Source organism: Nematolebias whitei, chromosome 15, assembly GCF_014905685.2.
Source record: "Nematolebias whitei isolate Nwh7 chromosome 15, NemWhi1, whole genome shotgun sequence".
NCBI lineage: Eukaryota > Metazoa > Chordata > Actinopteri > Cyprinodontiformes > Rivulidae > Nematolebias > Nematolebias whitei.
This window is the reverse complement of record NC_056512.1, coordinates 11405646-11418795: the sequence shown is the minus strand read 5'-3', so window position 1 is coordinate 11418795 and position 13150 is coordinate 11405646. Positions and strand designations below refer to the sequence as shown.

General features: G+C 39.9%; 1 protein-coding gene across 1 annotated transcript in view; it reads left to right on the top strand.

Annotated features, from left to right (window-relative positions):
- LOC119422036 (acidic repeat-containing protein) overlaps positions 1-9449 on the top strand; it is a 36192-nt gene extending 26743 nt beyond the window's left edge. Inside the window, exons 3-6 of the mRNA XM_037689377.1 lie at positions 1273-1341; positions 4950-5001; positions 9085-9121; positions 9203-9449. Of these exons, the coding sequence (XP_037545305.1) occupies positions 1273-1341; positions 4950-5001; positions 9085-9121; positions 9203-9242 (198 nt within the window). The 3' untranslated portion in view covers positions 9243-9449. The remainder of the gene's footprint in view (positions 1-1272; positions 1342-4949; positions 5002-9084; positions 9122-9202) is intronic.
- The last annotated feature ends 3701 nt before the right edge of the window (positions 9450-13150 follow it).

Genomic DNA, 13150 nt, shown 5'->3' with positions numbered 1-13150 from the left:
CAGGTGCAAACAGTGCCGTAGTCTCATCATTAGTATAATTAGCAAGAGTAGAATTAGTATTAGCAGTTGTAATACTAGAAAAGTATGCTCAAGTGTAGTTCAAAGAGAACAATGTTTTTGAAGGATTTCAAAATATTTTAATGTATGTTTGTAATGTAAAAGTAAAAAAAATAAAAATAAAAAAAAAATAACAGTAAAGAAGGTACTAAACCCAAAAATTAAAATGCAGCACATTTTGGTGTATGAATGGTAGATGCCAAACAAAAAAACAAGTTGTTGCTGCAAAAAACACCTCAGCTCGTGTTTAAACACAAACTCAAAAGCTTGAACAAATCTCCCTGGTGCTAGTTTTCCTTAATTGACATCCTGTTTATTTTAGTATTGTTTTTAAAGTTTTACTGATGACCTACAAGACCTTGAATAGACGGGCTCCTGGACTGTCTGTTTGACATCCTGTGCCTTCCTTGATGTCTAATGATCATTTGTGTTTAGTTGTAGTCATGGAGGTTATCAGCTCTTTAGTTGTCCTGTTTTTTGTTTTTATTGTTTTTTAGAAACATTATAATTGTTTCTATTTGTGTTTGTTTTTGTGGTGTCTTGTGTTTATTAGTCTTTTTCCTATTTGTATTGCATGCAATACTAGTACTAGTTTTTTTTTTTTTATGTGCCTTTGTGTGTTGTCTCTGTACAGGCTCACCGTCCTTGCACCCCCCCCCCCCCCCCCCCCCCCCCCCCCCCCCCCACCTTTTCTCTTTTTTTTGGTCTTTTTTTTTTTTTTTTTTTTTGTTTTTTTTTTTTTTTTTTTTACAGGCCCCCCCCCTTTCCCCCCCCCCCCCCCCCCACTGTGGAATGTCAGCATCATTATGTGCTTGTGTGCAAGGTTTTTTTTTTTCATTATCATGCTCACCTTCAACCAAAGATTAAGAGCATGTTAGGATTTTTTTTTGTCTCCAAATCCTATGTTATCACTTTCACTACTTTTATTGTCTGTCTAAACAGGTCTCACTTGTAAATGGGTCTTCGATGCTCAATGTGATTTATCTGTTTAAAGAAAGGTTGAATGAATGAAAAAAAGTTCCTATAAAAATAAATTTTATTAGATTTGATGCCATTATAGAAGCATCACACCAAGATCATGCCAGTAAATTTTTATTTAATAACAATACCCAGTGTGAAGTGATTGTATGGATGACTGTAATGTATGGAGAAGTTTTAGGAGCGGCTCTACACATATATTCAGTATTTTTTCCTAACTTGTATATTTTCTTCCAGCACTGTGACATCTGTGATAAATGTCCCTGCAAAGAAGGAGATAACTCTGAACACTGTGATGATTGTAAGGTGAGAAGAGACATGTGTGTCCTCCTTTGTGTCCTCCTCAAGCAGCAAAGACGAAGTCTGAACTTCATGAGTTTTGTCATGTGACAGCCATCATGGCTGCTAACTGATGCTATTGTTCCCAAATACTTTTTAATTACAAATATTAATTTTGAAATACAACCTTTTCTATCCAATGGTCAAAAACACTCTTAAAATATTTTAAATGGTTTGATTTTTTTTTTATAAAGTACCAAAAAATTTAGTTACTGACAAACACTAACAAATTAATGATAAGGTTTTTTTACATTTTAAAACTAGCAAAATTAAATTAAAATGCCTGAATTAAATGACTACATTAAAATGACTAAATTAAAATGACAAAGTGACTAAATTAAAATGACTAATTCTTTAAATTTTTCTACACTGAATTTCAAAATGTTTACGATTTATGAGTTATATATTTGTGAAGTAAAATTAAAAGAGGTTTTTAGTTCCCACACCAACAGAAAAACAATTTTCAATGGTGTCCATTATCTGTAAAAGGCATGATTCAGATTCTAATCTGAGTAGTGTTTTTGAAACTATGGTAAAGAGATAAAGATAAAGTCTTCCTTCCCACCTATATGTTGTGTACTATTAGGTTGTAAGTAATATTATTTTACAAATTCAGATTTAATTTAAAAAATATACAAGTGAGTTGGTGAGTACCTGCAATACTTTTGCACTATTCTGTAATATAATATACTTTGTCACAATTTCACTCATTGATCAATTCTACTTGTCCCTTTTAAAATGAGGCTTTATGACTTTGGCTCTGATTCTTCTGTCTCTGAAGCAGCAAACTGGGCTGGTGTCTACAGCTGCTTAGAGACTACAGGACCACAAAGGTGTCACATTTAGGTGGCAGGCCAACAAACTATTTGCAAAGCATCCATTTATTTTTACACAGCCTAGTTCATAACTATATTTTGTGAAATGAAAAATACATATCAGTCAAAAAAGTAAAAAAAAAAAAAAAATAGGTGTTGTACAGGTGCTGGTCATAAAATTAGAATATCATGAAAAAGTTGATTTATTTCAGTAATTTCATTCAAAAAGAGAAACTTGCATATTATATTCATTCATTACACACAGACTGATATATTTCAAATGTTTATTTCTTTTAATGTTGATTATTATAACTGACGACTAATAAAAACCCCAAATTCAGTATCTCAGAAAATTAGAATATTAATTAAGACCAATAAAAAAAGGATTTTTAGAAATGTTGGTCAACTGAAAAGTATGAACATGAAAAGTATGAGCATGTACAGCACTCAATACTTAGTTGGGGCTCCTTTTGCCTGGATTACTGCAGCAATTTGGCATGGCATGGAGTCGATCAGTCTGTGGCACTGCTCAGGTGTTATGAGAGCCCAGGTTGCTCTGATAGTGGCCTTCAGCTCTTCTGAATTGTTGGGTCTGACGTGGCCATCGCTCTGGGAGGAGTTCTGCCCAGCATTTGGGCAGTCCTACAGCCCGAGGGGAACCGAGAGGCCAGCCGAGTCTGGGTGGATGGATCAGACGGCATCTGCAGCCAGTTTCTTAGGATCCACTGTGGGATGGACCTTTACAAGAGATCCTTCCTGTCTACAGCCATCAGTGTCTATAACATCTCTTAATGAAATGAGGATAATGAGTTACAACAACAAAATAATTTCCCTCTGGGATTAATAAAGTATTTTTGAATTGAATTGAATCACATCTTCCTCTTCACAATTAACCCCATAGATTTTCAATGGGGTTAAGGTCAGGCGAGTTTGCTGGCCAGTTAAGAACAGGGATACCATGGTCCTTAAACCAGGTACTGGTAGCTTTGGCACTGTGTGTAGGTGCCAAGTCCTGTTGGAAAATGAAATGTGAATCTCCATAAAGTTGATCAGCAGCAGGAAGCATGAAGTGCTCTAAAACTTCCTAGTAGACGGCTGCATTGACCTTGGACCTCAGAAAACACAGTGGACCAACATCAGTAGATGACATGGCACCCCAAACTATCACTGACTGTGGAAACTTGACACTGGACCTCAAGCAACATGGATTATGTGCCTCTCCTCTCTTCCTCCAGACTCTGGAACCTTGATTTCCAAAGGAAATGCAAAATTTACTTTCATCAGAAAACGTAAGTTTGGACCACTCAGCAGCAGTCCCAGGCGAGACGCTTCTGACACTGTCTCTTGTTCAAGAGTGGCTTGACACAAGGAATGTGACAGCTGAAACCCATGTCTTGCATACGTCTGTGCATGGTGGTTCTTCAAGCACTGACTCCAGCTGTAGTCCACTTTTTGTGAATCTCCCCCACATTTTGGAATGGGTTTTGTTTGTCAATTCTGTCCAGGGTGCGGTTATCCCTATTGCTTGTACACATTTTTTTTTACCATGTCTTTTCCTTCCCTTCGCCTCTCTATTAATGTGCTTGGACACAGAGCTCTGTGAACAGCCAGCCTCTTTAGAAAAGACCTTTTGTGTCTTGCCTTCCTTGTGCAAGGTGTCAATGGTCATCTTTTGGACAACTGTCAAGTCAGCAGTCTTCCCCATGGTTGTGTAGCCTACAGAACTAGACTGAGAGACAATTTAAAGTCCTTTGCAGGTGTTTAGAGTTAATTAGCTGATTAGAGTGTGGCACCAGGTGTCTTCAATATTGAACCTTTTCACAATATTCTAATTTTCTGAGATACTGAATTTGTGGTTTTCATTAGTTGTCAGTTATAATCATCAACATTAAAAGAAATAAACATTTGAAATATATCAGTCTGTGAGTAATGAATGAATATAATATACAAGTTTCACTTTTTGAATGCAATTACTGAAATAAATCAACTTTTTCTTTCATGATATTCTAATTGTATGACTAGCACCTGTATATTGGTCACCACCTTCCCTGATTAATATAGATCAGTATCACAATCAGCTATAGACAACTCATACTGATGGACCTTTAGTTTGCAGATAGTTACCAATATATTCAGTTTAGCACACCAGCTGCCTTATTATACTGTATGCAGATGACTTCCTTTGCTCATATATTGTTGTATGCAGATGACTTCCTTTATTCAAAGTGCATCTTTTCACAGTCTGCATCTTATATTGTTATATGCAGATGGATTCCTTTTCTCATATTGGCATCTTCACTCTCAAACCCAAGGTTTTTATTTAAAAATAAGTCAAGCTGAATGTGCCAGCAGTCCAGTCTTCTCTATTTTAATCATTGACAATTATACATTATTAACAAGTTGATATTCATTTAGCACTGGCCCTTACAGTCAATAAACCCAACCATCCCACTGGGACCTTTCCCAGTGCTTCAGACTGATTACTCGAGACCTGCTTTAAGGGGATTTTTTTTCTTATTATCTACATTTATCTACAGTAAGTTACGTCTGTATATAATCCATCGATCCATCATATATTTTTTATAAAGGTAGAGTATGGTGGGGTTGTAACTTTTTGGACAACCTGTCTCGGACTAATTCATTATTAAACATTAGAGAGAGGCAGCCCTTCCCACTACACATCCAGCCTATCACATATGTCTACTCTGTGGAGGTACAGACAAAGATGCTACATTTATTTTGTCTCTTTCTTTTTCACAGATGTGCAGTTTCTGCCATGTTTGTCCTGTATGTGAAACAGTTTGCAAGCCTGGTGAGTACATTAATTTAAAGCTAATCACAGCAGCAGCTTCAATAGTCACTAAAATAAAGTTTTGTTGTTGCTCATTTTACTCAGTCATCTGGTAATAATATAATTTAAATTGGGGTCAAAGCCAAAGTTAGAAAAATAAATGAGCCAGTAGATGGTTGTCTATCCAGGTCCTGGCCTTCTAATTCTGGTCCCTGTTAATTGGGAGTCATTTCTTTCCACTGTTACCCCATGTTTACTCAGGTCAGACATTACACTGAAAGGAAAAACTTGGTTTAGTCCATTAGCCTCTTTAGATTTTTTTTTTTTTTTTTTTTACTGATTGGCATTTGGTAATGTAGTGAATCTGACTGCATTTTCTACCACCGTGGGCAAAGCAACAACAATGTATTTGCCAATGTGTGTGTTTGTGTGTCCTTTTGACGTGTTCTTGTTGTTTTGTCTATATTTTGTACTTGTAAAGCACCTTGAGTTGCCCCCTGATAAGAAATGTGCTGTATAAATAAATATAAATAATTTGCCTTGCCTTGATAGAAGTTGAGCATCATGTCCAACACATACTTTAAGTGCAAAGTATTGTTTAAACCCATTACTTTAAGTTTTGGATTTAAACCTGTTTATCTGTTAGCAAAATATCTCATAAACCAGAAGATGGTTTCTATTGAGAACCTGATATTTTCTGTACATCTATCTATCAATCAACAGACTGACAGCTGCAGACAGTTCAGTTCAGTTCAAGATGGCTGCCACAATAATTAAACTTAAAAGATGTATATAGCTCAGTGAATTTTCCAAATATGTCTTCTTCTTCTGCTTTCGGCTTTTCCCTCTTCAGGGGTCGCCACAGCGAGTCATCCTCCTCCACCTCACTCTGTCCTCTGTATCCTCTGTCCTCACTTCAACTACCTTCATGTCCTCTCTAACTGCATCCATATATCTCCTCTTTGGCCTTCCTCTTTGTCTTTTTTCCTGGCATCTGCATTTCTAACATCCTTCTACCAATATACCCACGGTCCCTCCTCTTGACATGTCCAAACCATCTCAGTCTGGCCTCCCTAATTTTATTTCCCAGTTGTTCAACATGTGCTGTACCTCTGATGATCTCATTCCTAATCGTATCCATCCTCGTCACTCCTAAGGAGAACCTCAACTTTATTTTTGCCACTTCCAGTTCTTTCTCCTGTCTTTTTGTCAGTGATGCTGTCTCCAGACCATACATTATAGCTGGTCTCACCACTGTCTTGTAAACTTTTCCTTTGACTTTTGCTGACACCTTTTTGTCACAAATCACCCCTGAAACTTTTCTCCATCCATTCCATCCTGCCTGGACTCTCTTTTTCACTTCTTTACCACATTCCCCATTTTCCTGGACAGTGGATCCCAAGTACTTGAAGTCCTGCACCTTTGTGACTTCTGCTCCTTGTAGTCTCACTGTTCCACTGGCCTCCCTCTCATTTACACACATGTACTTTGTCTTACTACAGCTGACTTTCATTCTTGTTCTTTCAAGTGCATACCTCCACCTCTCCAAGTTCTCTTCCACCTGTTCCCTGTTCTCACCACAGATCACAATGTCATCTGCAAACATCATAGTCCACAGGGATTCCTGCCTGACCTCATCTGTTAGACGGTCCATCACCAGAGCAAACAAGAAGGGGCTCAAAGCTGATCCTTGATGCAATTCCACCTCCAACTTGAAGCTATCTGTCACTCCTACAGCACATCTCACCACTGTCCTGCTGTCCTCATACATGTCCTGTTCCAGTCTAACATACTTTTCTGCCACTCCAGATTTCCTCATGCAATACCACACTTCCTTTCTTGGCACTCTGTCATATGCTTTTTCTAAATCCACGAAGCCACAATGGAGTTCTTTCTGACCCTCTCTGTACTTCTCCATCAGCATTCTCAAAACAAAGATTGAACATATTCGTCTTTCTTGGCATGAAACCATACTGCTGCTCACAGATAGTCACCTCTTGTCTAAGTCTTGCTTTTACAACTCTCTCCCAGATCTTCACCATGTGGCTCATACACTTAATTCCCCTGTAGTTGCTACGACATCACCCTTGTTCTTAAAAATGGGCACCAGCACACTTCTTCTCCACTCCTGAGGCATTTTCTCGCCCTAATATATACCATGGAATATTTGAGTCAAAAACCTCACTGCCATCTCTCCAAGACATTTCCAAACCTCCATTAGTATGTCATCCGGTCCTACTGCCTTCCCCTTCTTCATTCTTTTCAGAGCTTTCCGGACTTCACCCTCACTAATCTTTTCTACTTCCTGGTCCACAGTCTCCATGACCTCTACTCTTCTTTCTCTTTCATTCTCTTCATTCATTAGCTCCTCAACGTACTCCTTCCAACTTTCAGTCACACTCTCCTCACTTGTTAGAACATTACCATTCCTATCTTTAATAAGCCTAACCTGCTGCACATGCTTTCCAGCCTGATCCCTCTGTCTTGCCAATTGGTACAAGTCCATCTCGCCCTCTTTAGTGTCCAGTCTCCCATTCAACTCATCCTACACCCTCTGCTTTGCCTTAGCTACTTCCCTCTTTGTTCTACGTCCCATCTCCTTATATTCCTGTTTCCTCTCTTCAGTCCTCTCACTGTCATATTTCTTCTTGGCTAATCTCTTTCTTTGAACGGCGTCCTGCACTTCACTATTCCACCACCAGGTTTCCTTATCATCCATTCTCTGTCCAGATGACACACCAAGTACCTTCCTACCTGTCTCTCTAATTACTGTTGCTGTAGTAGTCCAGTCATGTGGAAGCTCTTTCTTACCATCCAAAGCCTTTAACAGCTCCTCTTTGAATTTCTCACAACATTCTTCCTTCTTCAGCTTCCACCATTTGGTCTTCTTCTCTGATTTTACTCAATTTCTCTTCTTTACAACAACAGTCATTCTACACACAACCATCCAATGCTGTCTGGCCACACTCTCCCCTGCCACAACCTTACAGTCTCCAATCTCCTTCAGGTTTCCTCTTCTACACAGAATGTAGTTGACCTGCGTACTCCTTCCTCCACTCTTGTAGGTCACTCTATGTTCCTCCCTCTTTTGGAAATAGGTATTGTCTATAGCCATTTATATTCTCTTGGCAAAATCTACCACCATCTGTCCTTCCTGGTTTCTTACCTTGACACCAAACCTACCCATCACTTCCTCATCCCCTCTGTTTCCTTCACCAACATGTCAATTCAGGTCTGCTCTGATCACTACTCTCTCCTCCCTGGGAATACTCTCTATCACATCATCCAGATCTTTCCAAAATGTATGTTTTGCCTCCCTATCACTTCCAACCGGTGGAGCATAACCACTGACGATGTTTAGCATCAGACCTTCTACTTCTACCTTGCGGCACATCACCCTATCTGACACTCTCTTCACCTCTACTACTTTGCCAACTCCTCCTTTAGGACCACCCCTACTCCATTTCTCTTTCTATCCACACCATGGTAAAACAGTTTGAACCCTGCTCCAATGCTGCAAGCCTTGCTGCCCTTCCACTTGGTCTCTTGGAAACATAGAACATCTACCTTCCTTCTCTGCATCATGTCAGCCAGCTCTCTATTGTTGCCTGTCATTGTCCCCACATTTAGAGTTGCAACCCTCAGTCCTACATTCTTCACTTTCCTCTTTTCCCTCTGTCTCCTGACCCATTTCCCTCCTCGTGGTCTTTGACTAACAGTAGCACAATTTCCGCTGGCACTCTGTTTGTCAACAGCACCGGTGGCAGTCGTTGTTAACCCGGGCCTCGACCAATCCGGTATGGTTTCGCTTTGATGAACTCGCATTATGGTTTTGACAAAAGTGTTTTACATCAAATGCCATTCCTGACACAACCCTCACCATTTACCCGGGCTTGGGACTGGCACAAGAGATACACTGGCTTGTGCTCCCTAGTGGCTGGTTTCAATTTTCAATTTTATAAATGTGTGTTGAACCAAATTTGGTGTTGCTGACTTTTAAGTCAAAACGAACTCCCGAGTGTGACACGTTGTAATATCACTTCACATTATGTTTAAAACGCCTACAACTCTGTCATTTTTCATCTTTTCATCATTTCTCTTCAGGAGGATTTGTTGACGAAGTCACTGGATCCATCTACAAGTAAGTCTTAGTTACACACATCTAAATCCTGTGGAAGTAGGTTTGAACTAGTTTGTAAAGCGCCGTTTTCTCCCCCCACAGGACTGTAGCTGATGTCTTTGACGACGACGATGCCAACTAAAGCCAACCATATGTTGCCACCATGTGGCCAAACTAAGAATTACACTTCTGATCTGTGTTGTCTTAATCTTTGATCCTCGGGAACCTTAAACAAAGTTTAAGGTTTAAGTGATGCCCAGATATATTTGTGTACTGTTAATGCCTGACAAGTTATACTTTTAAAGAAACTCAAATCTTCAAACTTCTGGATTATGTTAAATAAAAAGTGGGGACATTTTCACTGATCTTTGTGTTGGTTCTTTAAATGCTCAACAGTCTGAGGCCTGTTTATCTGCTGGAACAAACATGCACACCAAGTTCAGTGTGTTGGATCATTCTGCATTCTTTCTACATTAGAGGTCAATTGTTCTTATCGCATCACTTAAAATTGGCCTTCAGACACAGGACAGCATCTACAGAAGAAACGGAGTGAGAAGAATTTGTTTTCTCACAGTGAGCACCAGCTCCAGATGGTGCTGTTTAAACAGCATGAATAACACACGACTGCAAGGAGGAGCTGTGTTCAGGATGGTGTTCCTTAATCAACAAGTGGTACACACACTGATGTCCCTCATCACTGACAGATTTTAATAGTAAATAATTGTAGTTTTGGTAATTAGTGTTTTTCTGGACTGGAAATGAACAGGGAATGTAAGTAAACATATTTTTTGGTGCAAGATATTCAAGTGAGTAGGAGTTACACGGTGGAGAACAATAGAGGTACAGTGCGTGTTTTTTTTTCATGTCTTAGGCAGCGCAGAGTGACGAATCCTGGCGATTGGAGCTGGATCTATTTGAGGTCCTCTGCAAAGCCACCCAACTGGGAGAAGGGGTATCCTTACTCAACCAGAATACCAGAGCTCTGATATTAGCTGCCCAGTAATAGTGCATGAAATTAGGAAGTGGCATGCCTCCAAGCCTGTGGGGCAGATGTAAGACCCTCTTGAAAATCCATGAATGCTTTTTATTCCAAATAAACACTGATAGCTGGCTGTTCGGATTGCAGAAGAGTGATTTAGAAAGGAAAATTGTCAGGTTCTGAAACAAATACAAACATTTAGGTAGAACATTCAATTTTACAGAGTTTATTCTTCCCCTCAGAGAATGAGGTAGGGATTGTCATCTAGCAATGTCCTGCTTAAGGTTTGCCATGAGAAGTAGACAATTAGTTTTATAAATGTTCTGATCTTGTGTTACCCAAATGCCAATGTATTTACATTTTTAAAACAAATTTTAAAAGGTAAAGTGTCCAATTTTTTTTTTTTTCTATAGAGGTCACAGGCATCAGCTCCTTGTTTTGAAGATTAACCTTATAGGCAGATCCAACAATTTTCAGTCAGGTCATCTGGACAGTTTCTTTTATTGCTGAACGTTTCACCTTCCATCCGGAAGGCTTCATCAGTCAAGGAAACACACAACACAAAACTGATTCTTCCCCCAAACAGCTTACTCCAAAGTGGAACAAACCAATTATATTGGTGCTAAGATGGTGTCTTTGGCATGCCCCCTCCTCCGATGCCAGCCCTCTTCCTCATCGACAGTCATGTCAAACTGGTTCAAACCCAAAAAAGTCCATGCTCAATAATCCAGGTATACAATCCAACAATTTTCAGTCAGGTCATCTGGAAAATTTCTTTTTTTGTTGAACGTTTCACCTTCCATCCAGAAAGCTTCATCAGTCAAGAAAACACACAACACAAAACTGATTCTTCCCCCAAACAGCTTACTCCAAAGTGGAACAAACCAACTATGTTGGTGCTAAGATGGTGTCTTTGGCACGCCACCTCCTCCGATGCTGGCCCTTTTCCTCGTTCCAGATGGAAGGTGAAACGTTCAGCAAAAATAGAAACTGTCCAGATGACTTGACTGAAAATTGTTGGATTGTATACCTGGATAATTGAGCATGGACTTTTTTTCTTATATGCAGTAGGGGTTGAACGAGTATATAATTTTAAAACTCGACATTAACATAATAAAACCCGAGTAGAACTCGAGTATTTGATGACGTCATAGATCTCAAGATACAAAAATAAATAAATAAAACCGCAAAAAAAGGTAATTATTTACTAAAAAAAAGACCAACAAAACATTGGGAGCGTATATTATTGTTGATATTTTCTGGGTTGTTAATATAAAAGTTTGATATGTTTACTCAATTTACAGTTTACTTTATAATGATAATTAAAAGGTTTGCCTGCAGTTTTAGCTCTGAGTCTCAGAAAGGATCAGTACATTTTGGAAATGGAAACATTGATACCAGTTTATTTTTCTCATCAAGTTTATCATCACACTTATTAGTCATTTTCTTTATATCACACTCTGTTAAAGCTCATCAGCTAAATCCCTTCAGCATCAGTGTGTGAAGCTCTGTAACTTCCGTTTCTCAAACCCAGCTCCAGAACCAGTCACTGACCACAAACGTACTGTCTGTTTTTTCTCTGATAAGATTGCAAATGAGGTAATGGCTGTTGTGTCAAAGCAAGATCTGTTACATGTGAAGATATATAAATGAAGCTGCATTGCTCATGTTTTTTAGAGAACACACAGAACTCACTGAGCTGCATTTCCGTTCCATGTGTTCTCTCCTTCTGCAGAAGAGAAATAAACCTTGCGATGTGTTCTTTAAACAAAGTTCTCAGTCTGCAAAATTTTACTGAACAACAAAGTTTGATAAAACTCCACAATTTGGCATCACGAAAAGGGTCCTTTGCTGGTCCGTCCACTCGGTGGGACCCAGGACGGTGGCTGATCACCAAGAATCACAGGATTCTTCCTCTAAACCTCTGTTAGTCTTTGAGAGCGAGGGGACGTTATGGTTTTCCATCGGGAGGATTCGACCTTGACAGAATTCGAAACAGACTGAGAACTTTTGGCTGAGACAAACAACTACTTAAGGTAAACTGAAAAACTTTTTAATATATAACAAAGTAGGTTTTAATCATTTAAAACTGAGGTAGATTTTGTATAAAATCAAGGCAGGTCCCTCTAAAAGGACTGAGAAATAAAATAGTAGGTTTTAGTCATTTAAAACTGAGGTAGATTTGTGAATCCAAATCCAGGTAAGTCAATAGAAAGAGACTGAGCGATAAAACGTAAGCAGGAAATAGTAAAACAGAGGATTACATTCCTTGCAGTCCAGAAGCTGACTGGATGCGCAGAATACATGGAGATCCATGTCTCAGTTTTATTTCACAGTGGCATTCTAAATTTAATTTTCAAAAAAATGGTTCTTTTGACCCCAAAGAAATTAAAAAATTAGAAGAACAGTTGTTAAGATAGTTACTATTAAGTGTTCTATTAGAGAAGACTTATACACTTATGCATGCTCACAACCACGCACAAATAGATGCAGGGATGCTTATGTAGGCTTTATATGTAGATATATAGATATGAGAATGAGGTTGGGATTGTGTGATTGTGTCTGTGTATGAATGGGTATTTGTTAGGCCGAGACTCGGACTGACCCCTCTTTGATACAACTGGGGGTGCTTGGCATCGCGCCCCTATTGCGCGGCCCCCTGGTGGGGTATGCCCTTGCCTGCCGGCGCGCTTGGGGCCCTTGGTGTCAGGGGCTGGGCGCTTGGGCGTGTGTCGGCTTGGCCTGGTGTCTGCCTGGTGGGGCTCAGGTCCTCTGGCCCTGTCGGGCCTTGACCTAGGTGGTGTGAGTCCACGGTGCCCGGGCCTCTGTGCCCGGGCCTGGACCTACATCGGTGCGGCGGGTGCCGACTGAGGCCTATGAGTTTGTCGCTGTTGGCCCCGGGGGGTCACTGTATGTGGTCGCTGGTGGGGATCTTCCGGTTCTCCCCTGTGGTCCGATCTGGGGGGTGGGTGAGTGGTTCGTCCTGTGTGGGTGGCCCTGGGGGCTCCGCGGTCGGGGTCCCTCCTGGGGTCTTGGGCTCTGGTCCCCCCTTTTTCGTCTGTCTCTGGTCT